Source organism: Apis cerana, linkage group LG2 (genome assembly GCF_029169275.1).
Source record: "Apis cerana isolate GH-2021 linkage group LG2, AcerK_1.0, whole genome shotgun sequence".
Classification (NCBI taxonomy): domain Eukaryota; kingdom Metazoa; phylum Arthropoda; class Insecta; order Hymenoptera; family Apidae; genus Apis; species Apis cerana.
This window is the reverse complement of record NC_083853.1, coordinates 6,462,882-6,486,785: the sequence shown is the minus strand read 5'-3', so window position 1 is coordinate 6,486,785 and position 23,904 is coordinate 6,462,882. Positions and strand designations below refer to the sequence as shown.

Below are 23,904 nucleotides of genomic sequence, written 5' to 3'. Positions count from 1 at the left end.
AACCCGCGCAACGAACGAAACAAACGAAAAGACAAACGCGAGAGAATTCATGCCTAGGAAAGAGAAAGGGTTCCAGCAGGCGTTCCTGGAACGTGGTATGGATGGCATCCTCGAAGGATAATACTGTGTATAGCCGCATACGTGGACGAGTACACGACGCGACGATTGTGCTCGCGTAGCCCGGCATTATAATGGATTCAAACTAAGGGTTTGTATTGAGATATCAGTATGTGGCCGGGCACCGGTAATGGCCTCCCGTTCTAAGAACCCGCCTCTGTATATCCAGAGCAGATATAGGATATGCACGGGATACTCTCTCTTTCTGCATGTGCAATGCGGGGTATAACTATCTATATACGTATACCGTGTGCAAAAGTCAGATTTTCAGCCCTCCCCCTTTAATTCCTCTTCCTTACGAAGGAGAGAGAGAGAGAGGTGTAGTCGAGTTTGTTTGAAAATCGCGCGGAATTTTGATTAATTGTACATCCAATATGGACGTTTAATTCTTGATGATTTATATTAATATTTGTACGTGAAGGGATATTACTTTCTTATTTTTTTGAATCATTCAATTGAATTATAATTGTAATATCGTGCGAGTTAGGAATAATATATATGAAGAATTATTGAAAATTGTAAATGGATGTTAACATTTCTCGATTTTGTGGTTAATTAATTGATAAAATTGAAATATGATTTATTCCTTCGATAATTATATATAATCGGATAATTCAATTCTACGCTTGGATGAGTTATTATCGCTCGTTATGAATCCAGATGATTGATATAAATTTTCCTTTTTTTAATAAACATTTCAAATTCGAGTATATTTATTAGAATACTTCCGAAATTTCTTCCTAAAAACTTTCTAATAAAAGGTGTCCAAGATACGGTTGCCAAATTTCTCGCGAAATTGTTGGCGAGAACTACCTAGATCCATTAATAGCTATGTACAATAAGTAAAATATTTAAGAAATTAGAAACACGTATACAGTCAAATAATTATTTACACGAGGCAACAAATTATACATCAAATTAAACGAATCAATTTTAATATTCGCACAATTAATTTCGAATTAATTAAAACTGATTACAAGAAGAAATCTCAAATGGTTAATAATAAAATCCACGAGTCTTACGAAAGTCCCAAAGAAAGAAAGAAAGAAAGAAAGAAAAAAATCAATCTAAACGAAAGATCTTCCCCCAGAACCATAAATCCTTTCAATCGTCGGAAACTGAAAAAATCAAGCTAAAAATTTACAGCTAGTCACGAGAGTCTCACGTTTCATCTAAGTTTTACGAGGATTTCATCCGATTAGGATAGATCGAAATCGCGGATCCTTATTGAGATATCAGTTGGTTGACGCCACGGTAATGGCGGGCCTTGATTCTCAGAAGCGCCCTTCTCGCTTATGATACGCTGCATCGCTCTCTATCGCTGGCATCATAACTCACTAAACTTGCATTCATGAACGAAAAGGTGAGAGGGAGAGGCTCGAGTCGTAAATTTTCCCCGTGAGACGCCGTGTACGCGAACGTGTAGAATTAAAACCCGATACTATAACTTCTCCAATGATTTTTTTTCTCTTTCTTTCTCTCTCTCTCTCCTCTCTCTCTTCCTGTTTTTCTCTGACGTTTACGCGTCGGGCCAACGTTTTAACTCAACTTTGATAAATATGAGGCGAGAACTCAGCGCTAGGCTTACAACAGGTGTGAACTCTTTCAGGATGCATTAAATCTTGGCGGGCGGAAAACATTGAAAAAGAAAGAGAGAGAGAGAGAGAAGAAAGAAAGAAGGGGAAGAATTCGAGAACTCGATGGAATGATGGTTGTGAAACGAAGGAAACGAATTTTATTGGATTTTATCGAACTTGTGAAAGAGCGATCGAATTCAGAGAACGTGCGAATGGATCAGGATGCGTGGTTAAGGTTAAATTGATCGATGGAATTGGATAATGATGATGTTTTCCTGTTCGAGAAAGTTGAAATATGAAGAAGTTTGTTATTTTTTGAAAATCGCAATGTCGCAGGAGAGAGAGGGGGGATAATTGTGTAAAGATTAATAGCCTTTTCTCGGAAAAAATTTTTTAACGACGTGAAATGTCGAAATTTAATTAAACTGAGAAACCGAGGGTTTTTAAATCATTACGGAGAACGTAATATATGTACGAGTGTATGTTGCATAGCGCAGGTTGAGTGGGAGAACGATTGCGTTAAGAGAATGTGCAAATGGATCGGGATTATTAAGCGTTATAAGAGTTGGACTGGTCGAGGATGATGTTCACTGTTTGAGAAAGTTGAAATATGGAGGGATCGTTTAAAAATTGTAATGCATTTTCGAATAAGAGTATCAAGATTAATAGATTTATGAAGATTTCTAAAGAGAAAAATTTATCATGGAGGGCATTAAAATTTAAATGGACTCATTGAATACGTCAAAACAGGACATCCATTTTCATTGCTTTGCTAAAATTAAATATTCACAAAAATTGCATGAAATTGTATACTTTTAAGAAAAAAAGGATATTTTATTTTCATATTCATCAACATATTCCTTAAAAATATCGCAGCTCCAAATAAACTCATTCGTATCTAAAATCGAGCATCATCTCGAACGATATGATCCATGTATCCGAGCCCGATACGAGAGAACGAAGTTGGAGGAGCACACAGAATTTTGTAATGTCATTAAAAACAGAGGTCGCGGCGAGAGGTGGTGGACAACGAAGAAAAAAAGATAAAGAAGAAGTGGAAAACAGTCACGAGCGGACGAGCCTCGGGTATCGTAAATCACTATCGACCTATTCTATTCAAATGAAACTCGTGTTCTTCCTCTGTGCAACGTCTTTTGCCTCCCCCTACCGTTATTTCTTTCTCTGTTCGTACAATGTATCCGGGGGATTTTGTTCTACTCGGAATTCCACTGTTAACGAAAGTATTAGGGGCTTATCTGGTATTCCGAGTTGGCCGATTAAATTTGCGATTAAATTGAAGCCATTTGTATTCATTAAGAAGGAGAGGGCCGAACTATGCTTGGAACACTACTAATGAAATCGCATGACCCTTTAATGGCTCGCGCAGCAAAATAACTTATGAAGAAGTACGCTTATTTCGAGTACGTTTTTAAATCTAATTATTCATATATAGTTTGTTAAACTATTTTTTCAAAACAACATCTTTCCAAATGAAAGAAGAAAGGATATTTATTTCTCGAATGTATCGACTAGATGGTATTTTGAATTAATTAATGAACAGATTTGTAAAGATATTTATAGAAAGGAGAAAATTATTAAGATATTAATAAAGAGATCATTGCTACAAGATTCGATAATCGAAATTCAATGTTTCTTCTCATTTGTTTTTCATTGGCGATCCATAATAAGCGAAAGAATTTATATTTTTGGAATGATACAAAACGAGTTATATATCTCATAAAATAGTATAATATATCGAACGACGTAAAAGTAGATATATAAATATAAAAATATATTATACAGTTAAGATCTCTATCTATAATTTATATTATACACACATATATTTATACCTGTTCATGTATGAACATATGTGTGACATATCATGAAAATATTCCTTACATAAAAGAATCAAGAGAAGAGAAGAACGAGACTGCGAAACACAGCGGCGGCGTAATAAAGGCCGATTCTAGGACTCGGAGAAATCATCAACGGGAAGACTTTCTATCTAATCCAAAAGCGTTCGCGATTTCGATCGTTTGAAAACGAGGAAACGCGTTTGGCGCGCACGTTCGAATTGTACCGCAATCGGTGAATAGTCGGTGCGTGAGGATACGAAAAACGAAAAGAGCGATGAAAAAGCTTTGAAAAACCGTCCATTAAACGTACACGCAGAGGCCGGCCCGTATGTAGGCGACTCGCGGACAAGAGTATCAAGCGGCCTAACGGTAAAGCCACGTACCGAAGAAACTCGGTTGCTGCACGACTGTCTACGTACCGGAGGCACCTATGTGTGCGCGCGCGCGTTAATGTGCGCGTCGACTGCGTGAGCCCAGCCACTTACGCGTAGGAAATTCAAGTGGACGGATAAAAGAAACTAATTAACACGAACGTTAAATCTTCACGATCAACTACCGCTTAATATATTTTATCATGTTTATCGTGTTTCACGTTGAAATAATGCGCAGATATAACTGCATATATGGACAGAATCGATATTTATACGCGTGCATTTGCGCAATTATCGCACGATGATCAGTTCTTCCTTCGAACAGGAAATTCATGAAATTTGTGAAATTCTTAAAGTATGATTCAATGACTTCACTTGTGCATGTAATTGAACTTTTCTTTGAGAAAATATTTAATCTTGGAAATAATTTATATTGATTGTAGATATATAATTTTATGTATATGTTCTTTTTTTTTTTTTTTGATAGTGTTTATCTAGTGCTTTCTGATATGTGTTCTGAGTGGTTTTATCACGTTTGAATTACAAATTTGTAACAATTATAGGCAGGATGTCACGTCGATAGCATAATGAATATGAATTTGTAAAATGAATAATTCGATTTGAATTTCTATTATCTTTCACTCGACATCATTTATGAATATTTTTTATTTTGTTTTTAATTGCATGTATAAGTTACGCTAATAGCTATATGTATATATCATCAATCATAATTATTTACACAATAATATCGTATTACAGAAAATACAAATAATTGATGTCAAAAAAGAAAATGATTACAATCTTCTGTAATAAGAGAAGATTTTTTTTTTTTAATTAATAAAAATAATAACGAGACATCGTGACGAGCGACCATAAAAGTTGTTTTAACTGCAACACGACGTAATTTTTATGATATGATACTAATTGTAAGAAAATAAGATTTTTTAAAGTTTGAAAAATCAATTGATATCGATATCCTCGCCATGCGTTACGTGATTAACAAGATTTTGATGTTCGCAGTTTCATGTCTAACTCGAAAACGCATGCATTCGCGGTTCTATAAAAGTAGAACGAGGGGAAAGCCAATTACCGCAAGCGTTTCATTCGCACAAGCGTGAACATCCTCGTTGCGTTAGTTGCACTATCACGAAAATTAACAAACAATTTTGCTTGTGAATCGAGATTTGACGCCCGATAGAATCCAGTTAATAGAAACCTAATAATGGTACGAAATAACGATTAATTATTTTCAGAAAATAACTCTATCGAAACGATTTATAAAACGATTTGAATAATTTTCTTTTCAATTTCAAGAAAGTACCGTTGAGTTGAACGACACCGGTATGATTGATAATCGTATAGATATTAAATCATACTTCATGTCGAATCGAAATAAAGAAGAATTATTATTCTGAAAGAATAATTTCGTTTATTTTTTTATTTTTTTCTCTTATTTATAGAACTCATACAAGTCAGAATTGAGTGTTATCGCGAAATAAACTTTCATTCGAAACAATTATTCTTGATGAATTCTTCTTTTTTTATATCCACTCTATAATTTTATCCTAAATATTATTATTTGAATGAATAATATATTTGACAGATTCTTCATAATAGCATATTTCTATATGAAATTTGTTTATATTATTCGTTACGTCATCTGGAATAAAATTTCCAATAATGAAATATTTGCACTTTAACGTGGATAAACAATTAATTAATTAACTTAATTCTAAAGTTGAATCTTTATAATTGAAAGATATCAAAAAAATAAAATTGAAAAAAAAATAAAATGTAATCGTTGAAAACATTGATGGAAAATTAACACATGTTTACCATAATTCTTATTAATGTCCTTGGCTATATACGTATATACGAAAGCTGAAGTGATTAGCAAGAGAAAAGAAAATCTCAACGACAGAGACTTTTGTCATTACGAAACCATCGAAGACGAAACACGGTCATAAGATTCGCGACGATCGTAAAAAATCGAAGGTTACGAGTTTCCACGAAGATTAACGAATTTTTCATCGATTATTCTTTGCCTTTCCATCATATTTTATACGAAAATAGAATTTATAGCCGATACACGCACGCGAGTACGTATTTCTACACAATTTTACATAGAGAAATAAAGGCTGAATGACTATGGTTATTATTAACAGCCTTTAATAGGTAAATATAATTAAAATATCATTTTTACGACATGAGCAAAATGTTGTTTAATAGATACTATAAATAATAAATAAACATAATTAAATAACAATTCTTACAAGAATTTGTAAAGTCTGAGCATAAGTATCGTAAAATTGTGTAATTGTGTAAAAATTTTTTATATGCTGCATATGCATGACATTGTATATATCTTTTCTTTAATAGAGTTTGCTTGAGACGTTAACCTTTGGATATAGTGAATTATTTATTACTATTTTATACTTGTATTAAAATTTAGTATTTTTTCAATTTTTAGTATCTTTATTTTTTTTTTTTTTTTTTTACGATTTATTTCATTTCTCTAAATAAGTAGTTTTACATTTCTTTTCATAATTATGTTGGTAAACAATTATTATTTTTTTGGGGGTTTTCACAAAGAATCTAACACGTATAAGTGAAATAAATATTTCAACTATGTAGAATAGAATAATATATCTACAATTATTATTATTTAATATTAACGGAATATCGAAAACACTTTGTTTTGTGGAACGAAATTATGGTGTTATGGTATTCATCAATGAGCGAGAGATTCCATCATGGTACGAAGATCCTATTGAACGGAAACTTTCTTTCATGGAAACGGTACTCGCGCAAGGAAAACCGTTTTAATGAAAGCAGTGCGTCGTAATAAACTGGTAAAACCACGACAGACCGTGGTAACTATGAAAATGGTATAACAGTACAAATTCCATATTAGCGTTGATATAACGAAGAAAACAAATAGAACAATAACTATTTCCCTGATCAACGTTCGTAATAACGACCAATTAAAAAAAAAAATATATTATCATCTACATCGATAGGAATTGAAAAAAAAGAAAAAATTTAATGAAGAAAAAAAATAAAAAAAAGAAACTAAATTATTTATTACGTGAACCAATTACGTGAACAATTTTTTACAAAAAGAAAAAGAAATTAATTTTCAAAATCAAATTCAAAATACTTTTTCCACTTTCCTCGCGAGACCCCCTTTTCTTCTAATCTTTCCCATCTAGAAAAAACCAACCTTTTTCCTCCCAGAATTTAGAAAGTCAACTTTCATGCAATCGTCATAGTCCACCTACCAACGGAACAAGGGAGAGACAACAGAGAGAGAGAGAGAGAGAGAGAGAGAGAAAAACTTTGCCCTTTCCGCTCACGTACGCTAATTTCAAACTAAATGCTGCTCGTTGATTACGTACCGGCATTCAACTAATAATACCGACCATTACTATTCCGTTCAACGTCTCGGACCTTCGTCTCGGATGAGTGGCAAGACGATGAAAAAAGACGATGAAAACAAAACGAGGAAAAATAGAAGAAGGAAAGAAAAGAAGGAAGCAAGAAGGGAGGAAAGAAAAGAAACGAGAAATAGAGGAAAAACTACCAAAGAAGAAGAAGGGGGAAAGAAAGGGTTCGCCTTCGAAATGTAAATGCGGAAAAGCATGAATGGACGAATGGCGAACGGTCCCGCGACAACGATCCTTAATTACGTTTGCACGACGCGCAAGTAGTTACGGATAACGTTAGGGCAGACGGTTGGTAGCTGCTTGGGTAATTGGAATGCACCGCGGTGCAACGCGGTGCAACTCGGTGCAACGGCTGCTTATTGTTCCTCCCGTTGGCGCGCGTGCACTTTTGCCTATTCTCTATCTTCCTCATCCGGATGTGCGTGAAACGGTCGCTGGTATCGCGGAATCCGGTCGCACTTGGACGTTCGTCTTACGTTCGAACGTCACAGAACATTAACCGGTAAGTATTACTCACCGATCTGTTCGCGCATGCGTGTGCATTGGCTGTTTACGTGTGCGGCTATATAAAGGCTTTCTAAAGATGATACAGGCCGCGCAAAAGTGTATACACGGTACACATTGCACGATAAAACTACTCGTTCGATCGATTAATTGTTTTTCCAAATATTATTAATGGATTGCGATTCCGTATATTTTTGAACAGATGTTTCGAATGGAGTTTAATTGTTGAAGGTAATATTGAGAATGGTCGATCGAATTGTATTGCGTAGTTATTTAACGAGTAAATGAAAATCACAGATTGATGAGTGTTTTATGTTTTCGAAAGAAATAAGCAATATAGCGCGATGCATCGTAAATGTTTTTTCAGAGAGTGTTAAGATCTAATTTTTTTTTCCACATTAATTAATTATGATTAAGACGTTGAGAGAGGGGGCAATCATGGGAGAGTTGTTTGTTCAACGAATCGAATAATTGTTAGTAGGACAGTCACACCAAATAACAGTAATTAAGATGGATTCATGAAATTTTAATTATGTTAATATAAACTGCGGTTAATTTGAATCGTTATAATTGTATAAACGTGAGATAATTACGTTTTTATAAATTATTTCCTTTTGAAAAATTACCAGGACGTGTATCTATAAGTTATGGTATAAGTATTACGTAAAATATTTAAAAACCTATATTCAAGATAGTGTTACAGTAAACAGCTGGTTCATGCAATTATTTAGAAAGTAATATGAAATTATTTCTAGAAAAAGAAAAAAAATTATCCGGTTACATGCGAAGTACAGTTTTCCCCATCAAGAAATTGATCATTATCAATATTTGAAATTATACGTATACACGACCATTACAAGAATCTTTTTTCAACAAAAAACACGAACACAATAATCAAGATACAATTTCTACTCTTGTACAAGATCATCAATATAAAATTTCTGCGTAAAAAATATTTAACGTCAATATTTATTTCGCTTGCCATTCAAAAATTTTTTACAACAAAATAAAATATGATACCTTCAATTTCATAAATATATTAACATCAATTGCATCGTTCAATTTTTAATGCATCCATGCTCAGGCATTGTCGAAAAGAAATTGCCTATTTAATACTGTTATAAACCGTGTAACCGTGATGATTTAATTTCCGTTTTAGAAAGTCCTATAATAAATAATTCTCTACGACTAAACTTTTAAGGCAACGTTACTCATGGGATGACCTATAATATAATCTCAATTTCGTGGCTCACTCTGTACACTAATTGCCCCTCGTCACGAAGAAAACAGTTTCCTCACACGTTACTAAATAACGTAGGCAGCGAGGCGTATTTTACAAAATGAAATCTAAACGCGCGCGACCCATTAATTCTGCCACATACAAGGATCACGTGAAAGGGATAAGAGCAGCTTCGAGGAATGGATTTGTTAACATCGAATCAACGGATGAAATCCGTTTACGAGATGCATCCACGCGTACGCGAAACGGTTTTGCCCGGGTCGATTGTCGGCAAGGATCGGCGTGTAATCGCGCGAGATGAAATGGTGTACGTGTAACAAACGAGGTGAAAGTAAGAGACGGGCGCCAGATCGAAACAACGAAACCTTGAGTGTGTAATAAGTACAGACGACGTTTCGTAAATGATCACGCGCGGCATTAGATGACGACCGGTGTATTATCGTTTTATTTCTGCAATTTCTAAACGGAAAAAAAAGCCACCGTTTAACCAAACCGCGTGTCACGCGTGAAATTTACCGTGAATGAATTTTATTTGAAAAATGTATTTTCAATCCATACGATGATCTATGACAAAACTTTCGTGCGATCTATATTTATATTTTTGTTAGACGATATGGTTATTGACGATACGCTCATTTGGATGATATTGCGCAATATTCTGTTAAATTAAATTTAGATCCACTTAATAATTTAAGAGATTACCGGGTTCCTCTGAAAATAAGATAGAAATTAAAATCAAGATTTTGGAGAACAGAGATTGAGAACAAAACTTGAACTATCAAGAATAAAGTTATTCTTCAATGAGATTGAATAATTAATAAAAATAATTATAATACCGAATGATTACCACAGCCGATATATAGTTTTATATATTATTCGATATTACTTTGAAAAATCACACAAAGTAACATTATTTGAAACTTATACTAAAACTGAAAACGAATCTTTTTATTCCTGTATGGTATCAAACTCTCTGAGCAAGTATCGATCTAATCCCTAAATTATCCGTTCTCCGCCGGATTCCCAGTAGTAAGGATCAACGAAAAATGCCCACTCGAACGCCAGACGTTCCACGTTTCGCTTCTCGGAACCAAGTTAGATTTATCGTTAACCGCGGCAAACCGCGGCCATCGAACGAAATGAAGTCAAACGGGGATCCATTCTCGCGTATTAAGGGCGGTCGCACGAGCCGAGCAAATCGTTTTGCAGGAAGGGAATCCCCAGGAGGTATAAGAGGCGCGTCGTTGGCGCGGTTGCTCGCAACAAAGTATATTTTAAAGGCGGCGCGGAGCCGGCCACGGGGGAGAGGAACGGACGTGGTTGAGCGACAAGACAAAGAATATCAGCCCGGTAATGGCCGCTGTAAATTTCGCGTTACCGAGGCTGGAACGATAGACCCGACGGACAGACGGATGGACGTTCACGTACGACACAACGCGTAAAGGGACTCGTTTTGCGACCCTGGGTAGAGGGGAAGGAGAGGATGGGGGAGGAGATCGCGAGAAAAACGAGGCAACGATCCACTAACATCCACTCCCTCTGGGATCACATCGAGAATGTATCTCGATCAGTTAACCTTACGGCTCTTGTGGATCATTCTCACCAATGTCCTTTCCTTTGTCGATAAAAAATAAAAGTTCTTAGAGGAAAACGTGTGCGATTGTTATAGTTTTCTTTGAGATGAAATTTTTTATTGGAATTTCTACTTTTTTGGGACAGAGCGAGTATCGAAGATCTAGAATTCGAATTTTGAAGTATAATTTCTTCTATTCTCTGGAATAATTATCGAGGATCTATTATCTTTGTAATTGTTGGATTACTTTTTCATACTATTATTTGTTTAATTCTATTTTTCGTTTGTCCTGATTAAAACGTAATAATATTTTAATAAATAACAGTGTAAGAAGAAATTCACAAGAAATTCAGGATAGCTACAGCGGTGTAGAGTAATTGATTCCTCGAAGGCGTTGCACCAGCATTAATTCCACGGCGAAGGACACCCTCGAAAGGCAATCTCTTACATTTCGTTTTGCGAACAAGTGTCGTATTGACACTTTGCGGTTTGTCGTACAGAGATGTGATATAAATATCATATGTGAAATTACAGAGATATGTGGTATGTTCGTACATCGTCGAAGATGTTGATCTTTTTTTTTTTAACAATCTTTAATGTTAAAATATAATAACGACGTATACGTGCTGAGAATAAGAAAATAAACAGATATAAGATAAATTGAAATTTTGAATAATGGAATTTCAATCATTGTAATTATGTGTAATTATAGCAAGTATTATAGTCATTGTAAGCTTGAATATTTATTCAAGAAATTAAAATTGAAGGGGATTCTGGTTAATCCTTTCTCGACGAGTATTTTCAACTTGACAAGTTCCCTATTAAAAATCAATTTCTCGGCCGAATATAAAAAAGAGGAAAGATACACGAATATCTCGAATATTCGTTAAGAACGTAACACGAATATTATTTCAATTATAATGCATTTTGCTCATGTCTGTGTCAGTTTATTATTCGAAAAATATTCAATCGAGTATCCAAGCTCAAAAACTGATATACGAACAGAATGTAACATAACTTTGACAATTTTTCAACTACCTTGAAAAAAAAAGAATATCAATATTAAAAATCTAATCTAAACGAGTGAAACTTTATTTTTATCTAATCATCAATCAAATTTAAAATGTAAATTTTCCTCCCTTTGTCTTTTCCTCTCTTTCCGATTAATATTTAATATCAATATTAATTTTATTTTCAAAAAAGATCAAATTCGAGAACTTTTAAATTTCTTAAACCATTTGAATACATTCGAGAATAAAACTCTCTCGAATCACTCTCTTCTCTATTGAACATTATTGAACATGTCATCAAAAGAAGTATCCACTTAAAAAAAAAATATTCTCTCTTTCTCTCGAAAGAGAACAATTCTCAAATACATTCTTCCTCTTAATAAACAATTCCCTGCTCTCTTTTCCTTTTCTTTTTCTTTTCTTCCCCCCTCCCCCCTTCCTTTCAATTCGATCACTTTCTCAACGCAGCGAACTCAAAGAAATATCAAGGGGCGATCGACCTTTGAAAACTCGCCTTTCGAAAATCTAGCCTCGACCTCGCTCGATTTATCTCCGATCCGCCGCGTAAAAAGTTCCTGTGCACGCGCGCACGCGTGTGTGTATCGATCATTACCACGATTTGCGTCAATGCTGACCACCCACGTGCACGCACCGAACGCTGATTAATGCCCCCGATTTCGGGCTCGAGATCGCTGCTAGATCGTTGTAGATCGCGACACGCGAGCCGGCGTCACTTTTGCTACACGTACCGCTCGATCGTAACGGTTGTGCAAGGCCTTACCGCGGACACTTAACAATCCTAGCCGCGAAACGGCCTTTCTATTGGTATTTACGGATAATTGTCCATTGATATTGGTCGGTGGACAGATGGAAACGGGTTAATCGGCTCGATTTTTGTGAGAGACTCGCGTGGAAGTTGGCACGAGTGTTTGAAAAAGTATGTGGATACGAACTGAAAGACGAAAACGAAAGACGAAAATATTCGAAAATATTAACGCAACTATTGTAGAGTTATACGAATTAATCGAGGGGGGTAAATTTGTTAGAACAAGCTGTTCTTTGGATAACAGAATTGGGCATTAAAAAGATTATTAAAATGTTTGAATAAAAATTTCTAGTTCCTAGCTATTATAGTTGATTTTTTGTTTCTTATGTAAATCTTGATCGTTTGACACTAACAATTATTTGTGATTATTATTATTATTTTAATTATTATTATGAAGAATAATAATTATCGAAGTAATTTATCGAAGTAACTTTTCGTAACTATTCGTAATTGTTCAACTATTAAATTTTGCCCATCACTGTCGGATAATTGGTTAAATTATCAATTACGCGATGAAAAAAATAAAAATTGAATAATTTTCGAATGTTTCATATATGATGATAACAGAAAAATGGTAATATCGCGTTTAATTCTTTTAAAACACTTTGAATTGTTGTTTGGTAAGTATCATGCTAAGAGATAACGAAGAAAGTTCGACAGATTTCTTTAATTGAAATTTAAAATTTATGTTGAGATAATATCGAATTTCCTTCCCTCTACAAACATTGCATTAATGATACTTTTTCGTGTAATAAAAATTTTATTTTTAACGAGTTTTGTACGAGTTATATGATAACCTAGCAGCGTAAAACGTTCACCTCGCTCGAGCTGGGCAGATATTGGTCCAAAAATGGAAGTATAATATTCAGATTTCTGAAGATATAATCGGATCGAATAAAAATATTTAGTGAAAACAAAATTTTATGATATTTAATTTCAAAAAGTGAGGGCAAAATTACGAATAATTTAAAAGTTATAAATAATTACTTAAAAATGAGAGAGATAATTGATAAATAAATAAAAGATATTTTCTAATTAAATACCGCTGACTTTTGATAATAAAAGTTTAAAAAGTATGGCAGCACTAAATCTCACTTGACCACTTTTCAGACCTTGTTCAAACTCAAATGACCTTTCTATCCGAGTCTAGAGGTGCCATTGATCTTCGGTGTGGTTAATACCACAAACTCGGGCAGCATTCGATTGCATTTATTAATACTAAATGTAAATCGATACGATTTTCTGTTTTTTTTTACTATTAATTCGATGATCAACGAATTTGCAAAAAGTACTCAATTACTTAGTAAACTAAAATATAAATCTGTTAATATTATATAATAAAAAGTCCCTTTCCCCCCAAAAAAACTATCGCAACAATTCATAAGAAAAAAAATATAGAAAGAAACGAAATCATAATTTCTTCAAACTCTTTTCAAATTACTTTCGAATTATTAAACTTATACGCTAAATTATATACGCGTTTCTTAGAAATTTTTAATTCACGAAGAATAACTCTCGAAATAATTAACTCTCGAACATAATTTTATTATTCACGTCCCAATAAAATCCCTTTTTTTCCAATTTTATCCAACACTGTATCAATATACCAGTGTAAAAATATATCGATACACATCGACGAATCGTATATATTGGATGGACGACGAAAAATCGACAAATCTCACGTGTATGTAAATCGGCATTGTTCGTGCTGTTGTTGCAATGATCGCTGTATTGTGCCGTATGCGTGGAACCCGAATTGAAAAGTTGGCTACGCGGAGAACAAAAGGGGGTAGACACCTGAGTAACGCGGTGCACTTAAACATTTTTTCGCTTGGAATAATACCGGCGAATTCTTCGGATCCGCTTCGAAGCGGCGCAAAGGACAGAGGGGTGAAGAACAGGCGAAAGGGCGAAAGGGGACAGAGAACTGGATGCGGTTCCAGGAAAGTCGAGAAGGTCGCCTCTTTCTCAGTTACCAGAAACGAATGAAACGAATCTCCGAGTTACCATTTGCGATATAAAAATATCTTTATCCTTCTCGATCTCAAATCTAAATTATTTCAAATTATTCTAAAATTTTCCCAATATACATATATTCTAGTTTTAACTCTCTTAACTTAATCCAGTTTCCTCAAATTAATATTCGATTATTATTGTGGATCGAAGGAAAGCATTACCGTTGATCGAAAGATATTAGATTTAGAATCGTAGAGATTCGAGAAATCATAAGAATTTCGATTTTGGTAAACGTGTTTCCAAAATTTTTCAATCTTATCGATCGTCGATATTACTTTTTCGAGGATCAACCGACCCGTTAGTTACCGATTTAGATGACTCGATGGATCGAGCATTTCGTAACCCGTGCCTATCACTTTCCCTCCGTACCCTCTCGTCCACTCACGATCGAAATCTTTCGAATCGCCTCTCGAATTCGGTCACGCTCAGCTACTCGTGCAACTCGTTCAAGGACTCTTGTTATATCGTTTATCAATACCGGCCCAAGAGACACCTCTATTAATAAACACCGCGATTTTCTCGACAACGGTACTCCTCAATCACGATCGTAATTACAATCTCCCGAGTCCATAGTTATATAACAACAAACGTGCCTAAAGGTTTCACCAGCGGTGCGGCTTTTTCCGCCGCCCCGATCGACGAGGCGTCGATCAGAGAAAAGAAGAGAAGGGAATGGATAATTCGATCCTTATTGCGGACCGTTGACGCGGCGAGAGAAATATATAGGCGGAAATAAAATTGGCGAGAAAAAGGTGGAGAATTGGAGAAAAGTCGCGGCGTTGAAACGGGTCTGGTGCAATTACTACGAAGCTGCTATCCTCGGACCAGGAACGATCGGCCAACCACGCCCTCGCTAATGCGGGACAGGATTTTGAATTGCCTCGGCAAGGACATCAACTATATATACAACGCCCCGACACAAAGAAATTTTTTAATTACACTCTATTTACGTGGTCGGCCACGAGAGAGCATACGTGACTGTTTGAACCTCTTTGATCGTCCTGTATTCTGATAAAGACTTGCAGTGATGCAACCAATGATGAATTATTTGGAGAGTGTTGTTTTTTTGAAGAATTAGATTATTCGATTCCACGTTACGAAAGAGTTGAGAATTTTTTCTAGAAAGAATTTGAAAAATCGAATTTAATTATTGAATGATAATTATATATTATTATACAGGAAGGGTCGAAAGAATAACGAATCATTACTTCTTAAGAATCTCAAAAAACTATACCTTTCACATATTCTTATTAAATTAGGCCGATTTCGTAACAATAACAACTTGTACGTAAGGAATTTCGACTCGTGTTGCACGTAGAAAGAATTGGTACGATGAATCATTGCTTCTATGATGAAATAAACTTTCTTTTACTATATTTTGTACTACATGACAAATGAGTACGATCCATCTTGTTACGTGGATCAGGAAAATGTTTGATCAAACATATTAGCACGCTTCTAACTTGTCGCTTTTACAACTTTTGTTGTAACGAGGATATCAAGGGTGAAGAAAATACAATCACTTTTCAAATTCAGGTTCCAACATATAATACAGAGTTTGAATAAAAGTTGATATCGAACGAAGGCCGAATGAATCAGGGAAGCATTTAAACTCTTGAAAAATTATGAACAAGACACGCGTATGTATTATATTGCCGGTTTATGACTAACTTTACGAGCACAATGAGATATAATCATCATTATTATATAGCTAAAGGAAAAAAAGAAAAAAAAAAGAAAAAGAAAAAAAAGAAAAAAAGAAAAAACTCGAAGAAAACGAACGTGGATCAAGAAAGTGTTGGAATATTTCCATTTAATATCGCAATGAATAAAACGTATAAAGCAATATGATGAAATTAAATGTTAATAACAGATTTTAAAATGCATCAGCAGTGCGCGTTACGATATAAAACATGGCTATTGGCACGAATCTTTAAAAAAAGCTACAATGTAGATTTATAGAGGATTATAAAAAAAATTCATGTATAATAAGAAATCGTTATCGTTAAATATAGAGGTACACGTAAAATGAAATGAATGTTATTTAATCAAAGAATGCAATATTTGATATTAACGTCCTATGCATTGTATGATAAAACGACGAAACGATATATCTAACAATAATTCTAGAAATTTTTGCATTAAAATAATTTCTCTAAGATAAATGATAATAATAATAATAATATTAATAATAATAGGAAAATTTTCTAATAATAATAGAAATTTCTAGAATAAAACGACTTTTCTAAAATAAATTAATAATCTTTTTAAAATATGAATTAGTGATTAAATATTGATCTACATTTAAAAATAAATAATGATAACTATGGAAAATTTTACATGATCCAACAGTGACATTAGATGCTTAATTATTCGTGGAATTTCCACGTTAAGTTTACATATGATCGATCGAGTGCAAACATAAAAGAGAATACGAAATGAAGGTATCTCGCTCACGGAGGAGGGAATATTTTAAGAATAAAGAGCGATTCGAATTCAACGCTCTGTTAAATGGCTTAAAGAAGGAATGAACATAGTGCATATCTATAGATAAAGATGAAAAAAGAAGGAAAACAAGGAAGAAAGGAAATGTTATAACATAGAGTCGAAGGACAAAGGTGACAGTGCAGAATAGCAAAATTTTATATACATCTAATACGTGAATATGGTAATGTAAAATTCATGTCGTCGGGTTTTATAGAGCTCTTTCATGAATACATAATTCTATTACAGAACATATGCATTAACCAGTCGACAAAAAAAAAATAAGATAAAGTAAAAATGATCGAGACACGAGATAAAGCTAAATGGCATGTGAAATAATTGTCTATAGTAATAAAATGGAATCGATGATACATATTTCCTACGAGAAAATGTATAAAGCAAAAACAGAAATAGATCGAAATCGGTTATACGAAAAGTTACACGTAGCCCAAGAAAGAAATATAAGTAGAAAAAGTGCAATTATGAATTTTTCGTGTAAAAATAAAAATAAATTGTGAAAGCGAAATTAAATCTCGGTATCTTGCTCTTTGCAAGAAAAATGGACGAGCAAAAAATAATTTTAATGTCTCCGTCGTAAATGAAGTTTATCATCGAAGAAGAGATAAAAAGGAATCAATTATAATCACTCTCTCCTATCAATTCTCGCATATTGGCTTGCGCCATTCCTTTTGTATGTAACATAAGATAAAAATTATTTGTATTTAATAAAATAATTCAAATTTTAATCGGAATATTGAAATTTTGAAGAAAGTAATAATTTTTATATGATAAAAAAGTTAATACTGAATTCTAAATTAATTAACTTTCAAAGAATCGAATTTGATGTATAAATAAAATTTATATAAAACTTTATATATTTTTGATAATAGTTTCGAATATTAAATAATAAATTAGTTTTCTCTTCTTTAAAAGTTGAATACTGGATATAATAAGAAAAAAAATATCCAGATAATTTATTCTTATTCCGTATATCTATCGTATATATTTTTATTTAAATATACGATTTTATTAATTGATAAAAGAAAAGAAAAATTCTGACAAGATATATACGCCAGTAATAAAAATTTTATTCTCGATGAAGAGATTCATAATTAATATAATGATTGACAATTTAAATGATCGACAAGTCGTAAATGAAGAATTACATTCCCTAACGAGATTTCGATCGGAAAAATCTCAGAAACCATCATATTTCGCCTCCTTTTTTCGCTATAAAATTTTCCATTACGTACTAGCCGAATGAATTTCTCGTCTATCTGACTAGCTACAATTTAGTAGTAGTAGATTCGAAAGTTAGCCTTCCGCGCGATCGTCTGTTTGTGTCTTTCTACAACAGGGCCGTATCTACTTAAACAAACTGGGACAATGTGTTCGTAATAGCGAAACTGCGTTTACATTGATTCACGATGGGTAAGATAATGTGCATTGAATAATTTCAACGATATCGAATCTCGATTAAATCGTAGAAAAGCACGTTTATTTTGAATGTACGAAGATATGAAATCAAGAGAAACTGGAGCGAATCTATAACGAAATAAACTATGTTTGTGAATATTACATAGATATTTTTTAAACAAAAATTGTGAAATAAATATATTAAATTTTATATAAAAAAAGAAAAACTTGATCAGAATTCTAACTTTGATTCGAATTCTAAGTAATTGTCATTAAAATATTATTGATAATATATTTATTTAATGATAATATATTTTTATCGAAATAAAAAAATAAATATACGAAATAACAAAATAATATACTTGACTATATTTTCTACAAATATTTCCTACTTATAAATTAATAATTTCTGTTTTCCATCAAGATGAAACGTTACCCCTAATTACATCATAAAATACATATATATACAACTGTCTTATCGAAGTGGCTCGTTAAAAACGTCGAGATATAATATGAATATTAATCATCATAAAAGTTAATTACTATAAAAACAACGTTAAAATTTAATACATGATCCTTATCAAAAATCTGTATAAAATAAAGTAATCAAGTTTAATCCGAGAAAAAAAAATGTAATTATAAAACGATAAAACAATAAAAATAATAATTGTAAAAACAATAAATAAGAATGAAATAATGAATTAAAATTTGCATCTCTCAATAATCAACTTAATAACATAATCTAATCTAATAATAACATAATCTAATGATATATTTATCATTGTAGAAAAATCAATCACGAGTCTACCTCAATGATCAAACAAACAATTTGTAAATGAAAAATAAAATTATACTGATTATTTAATCGATGCAATCATGTATAATGAAGAGGATAATAAAATAAAAATTACACGAGCATTCATTATGGGATTTACATATGCGTGAACGAATACGAAAACATTTGTCGCAGAACAAAAATATTATGCAGAAGTTTCTTAGAATTCTACCTTTTATCCATCCACATATGTAGATATTCAAACGAGATAAATTTATCTCGCTGATTTGCAAATATGCTTTACAAGGATTTCGTAGTTAGTTACTAACAAAAGAACAGATGTTACGCGAATGTTACAAAATTTTAATCATCAAGGAAAAAAAATTATCCAAATCCTCGTTGACAGGTCGATGACATTTTTGCTCATTATCGTCAACCAGCCGGTTTAGAATGACATTTCACTTGTAAAACACCCGTTGCCTTTAAAGTGGCTCGGTCAAATTAATTCTAATTGCCGTGCGTTTTACGTGCAAATAGGTTTTACCTCGAATGTCTCGAGAGTTTTGTCAGCTAATTCGCGATAAAAATCCCGTGAAATCCGCTAACTCATTTCCATTTTTCTGAGAATTACGAACTTTTGAAAATCGTTTCGACAAGAATAAATTAAATATATATGCAACATTGTGTTCGTTAATTAATTTTGATTATACGTAATGATTTTATTATTGTTTAATGAATTTTTCATTGTATTAAGTAATTAATATAATAGAAAAGAAAGAAAATGAAAAAACATAAAATTTACTATGAAAATTAATTTTATGATTATTATTGTATTGAATTGAAAAAAAATTGAAAGAAATAAAAAAAAAACAAGTAGTTTTTATTTATTAATTATGAAATTAATCTTATACTTAATACTATATTAAGATTTAAATTTTCTTATTTTTTTCTTTTCTTTATTATATCTACATTATTAATACAATGAAAACATTTGTTGTAATATATTATATCGATGTAATATGTAATATGTTATATTAAGAAATGGTAACTTGGTGACAACTATTTTAAAATTCGCGCCTAACTTTGCATTTGTGTCGTGCGTAGTATATATTCGAATGATGACAGCTTTGGCGCCAATTTTTTTCTTGCTATCGTATATATACTCGGTACACAATCTTTAAAATATTAGTTCCCTGTTCAATACAATTCTTTTTAAAATAAATTTTAAGATTTATTCAAATATCATATATTTTTTCAAAATATTAACGTATTATCATTTAATAAGATATGTATTTCTACCAATGAATCAATAAATAATTTATAAATGACATCTATTTTATAAATTTAAATAAATAATAAGGAACTAATATTAGGTAAAGATGTATATTATACGATTGACAATATAAACACGTACGTACGACGCACAAGCTGTTATTTCAAACAAAATTCGAAGAATTTTTCCACGCCTCATATAGCTCGCGGCATATAAACAAAAACATATAACTCACCGTTTCCACCATGTCGAAGCCTCCTCCGTACACCATCTCGTATTTGTAGGTGCTTTTTTCCTCTCTGCTATCACACTTTTGCCAATTTCTCTTCCGTCTGCCAAACCGACGCTGCCTCGAAGGATAGCAGTCGATCTCTCGAATCGAGAAGAGAGATCGACTCACTCGCTAGAGCGGCTCCAGTCTTTATGACAAAAGACAACGCGCGATATAAGATTCCGCTGTGTCGTCTTTCCACCCTGTGTTTTCTTTTCTTCGAGTCACTTATCGTTCCTTCCCCTCACCTTATCCAGTCTCTGTCTCTTATTCTGTTATATTTCGCGCGTCTTCGAACCTCCCTCGACTCTTCGAGGCCTTCGTATGCCGCGTGCGACTGACTGACTGACCGAACAGCGAGCGCGCGGTCGCCGCGAACGAACTTCGAATTCGAGCGTACCGAACGTATACGAATATAGCCGAACTTCGCCGAACGCGATTCGACCTACTATCGTGCGCGCGCGCACCTTTCTCGCGCGCCTTCCTCGCAAAACTTTTGACAATCCTTGAGCACTGATACCCTCTACGTATTTTTATGGATTATTTGAACGATTATCTTTAAAAGTTACCTCTTTTTTTCCGTCGATATCCCATTCTTTCGAGGAATTTGTCCATCAGTCTTCAACGCAACTTCGAGAAAGGAATAAATACGGTACATTCACTTGGCACATTCACGTGTTTAGAGGTTGTGTCAATTCACGAATCACTCGATTTTGAAACTTTTCAACGACACTTATGTTTTATGATAATGACGCGAATTAAAGGTGAAGGTGAAGGCACTTTTTTAGTCGATTATGGGAATTTATACGCGTGATATATCTCGAGATACCTTTATATGACTGAAGGAGCGACGCGGGACGTGTTCGTTCAAGCCGTTGACGCGACCTACTAAAGATTCATGCGCATGCGCAAAACGTTCGTCGTTTTTACCGATGATACGATCACTGTACAATTTGCTTAACGATTTGTAATTAAAAGTAACGATGAAGAGTGTCTAATTTAATTATTTGTAAAACAAGAAAACTTATTACGTTTTAACCTACTTTGAAAAAAAAATTGAGAAATATTTGAATTTATATATAAATGACACGAGTACTTACAATAAATTTATAACCTTCATATTCACCATAAAATTATATTAATAAGTAGTTTTATTTTATATTTAATTTCGATAAAATTTTAATCAAAATAAATCAAACTAGATTAAAATTTTTTCAAGTATCAGGATTTTCTAAAAAATTCTTAATAATAAATTCCCAATTTTTATAATTTTTATATCTAAAAATTTAATTTCACTCCCACTTTTTCCTAAAAGTTTCACTATCCATATTATTTTATTTTGCAAATATATATTTTCAAATATCTGAAGATCAAAATAAATACACCAAATTATTATAGCAATTAAATAACAAAATGAACAATTATATTATGTATCATGTGCACTTCTTACGTTAAGGAAGCGATTCGCAGCCATTGTAAAAGGAAAAGAGAAAGATAATATCGTAAGAATCGAAAATAACCGATGAAAAGTTTTGTTGCGGCAGTTTCTTTTTGCTCGGGACGAAGCGCAGAATCCGCTACCAACCTTGATCCGACTGTAAATATCCCGGTATACACGCTCCTTGCACTCTATGCACTCTAACGATTCGCGCGAGAGCACGCAGGTATTTGCGTGGGCGATTAGTCGGCGATTAGATCCGCGACACGCTTTATAGAGGAAAAGTGGACACAATGGCCCTTTCTGACTTATGGCGATGCGGGACGATGGCGCCGCTACCAAGGATTGTGAAACGGATTCCAGGCCAGACTTTTCCTGCTCTGACGTAAAACTTTTGAGAGATTAAACTGTCTGCGAAGTACCGGAAATTACGCCTCGTTTGTAATCGATCGTGTAAATTGTACGATGCTTGGGATAATACGATACTCGTGAATTAATGATCGAGATTATGTTCAAAGTGTGATTATGTTCGAAAAGATGTATGTATATTCGGAGAGTAGATATTATTTTGAAGAATTTTATCTTGATGACGAAACAAAATTTGAAAAAGAATTATGAAATATGTACTGTGTTGTTATTTATTTATTTTTTCTTTTGCTTTAATTTTCTATTTTTTATATATAAATATAAATTATTAAATTGTTAGTGATTTTTTATTTGTATAAAATATAACATAGTAAATAAAGTTATTTTATTTATATATAATATCTTGAAAATTTATTTTTCAAGAATAATTGTTTCATTAAAAAGCAATCTCTATTGCTGATATTACGTGAGACTTGTTTATCTTACGATAAAGAATTTTTATTGGACGATTAATCGTAGCAGCAAAGATAAATATCCAATATCTTTTTCTTTATTTAGTTATTTAATAAATTGGTATAAAATAAACCAATTTTGTATCAAAATTAATATCATCGTAACGAGAAAATGATAAATCTAAAAAAATGAGAAAACTTGAAATGTGGTGAATGTCGTGAAAAATTATTTTATAAGATAAGAATCACGACATCATCGTTTTTCATTATTCTACACATACACAAACTTCTGCAAAATAATAAATGCTCAGGATTCTTCAAATATTTGCAACAGAAGCAAAGACACGTGCCAACATACATTTACAGATCATGTGATAGATGACTAATCCAATAATTAAAAAAAAAAAAATAAGTTTTCATCCGAGCGTAAATATAAGAAACAGTTATTTATTAGGAAAAAAAAAAAAATAACGGAAATCATAAATTACAATCACGCTTTTATTCGTAAGAGAAAGAGAGAAAAAATGAGTTAATTTCTCTATCGCAAAAAGATATAAATTAAATTTTAATTATATAGTTAATAATGTAACGTTGATTACAGGAAACGATCAATTACGTGGTAACAATCAGTTTTTGCGTCTATATGCGTCACAAATTTGTGTTTTCCCTATATAGATAGAAAGTTTGCTCAAGAAATTAAATAAAAATGTGAATTCGTTTCTCTCCCTTCTCCTTCTCCCTTTTTTTCTTATAATTCTTTTCTATTCATAGGGTTTCAAGTTTCATCAGAATCATTCTGACATTTCATCCAATGAATCACATTTAGATAAATAAAATACTTGGTTAATCATTTGAGAGAGCTCAGCAAAAATAATAAGTTTTTAATTAAATAT

The 23,904-nt window shown here is 32.9% G+C and overlaps 1 protein-coding gene across 1 annotated transcript in view; it reads right to left on the bottom strand.

Moving 5' to 3' along the window:
* The window catches only part of LOC107996907 (DNA-binding protein D-ETS-4), a 68,008-nt gene extending 45,659 nt beyond the window's left edge, over positions 1 to 22,349 (bottom strand). The window contains exons 1-3 of the mRNA XM_017055233.3: positions 22,206 to 22,349; positions 21,856 to 22,118; positions 20,720 to 21,749 (exon numbers count right to left, since the gene is read on the bottom strand). Coding sequence (XP_016910722.2) covers positions 20,720 to 20,755 — 36 coding nt within the window. The 5' untranslated portion in view covers positions 20,756 to 21,749; positions 21,856 to 22,118; positions 22,206 to 22,349. The remainder of the gene's footprint in view (positions 1 to 20,719; positions 21,750 to 21,855; positions 22,119 to 22,205) is intronic.
* Positions 22,350 to 23,904: the final 1,555 nt, after the last annotated feature.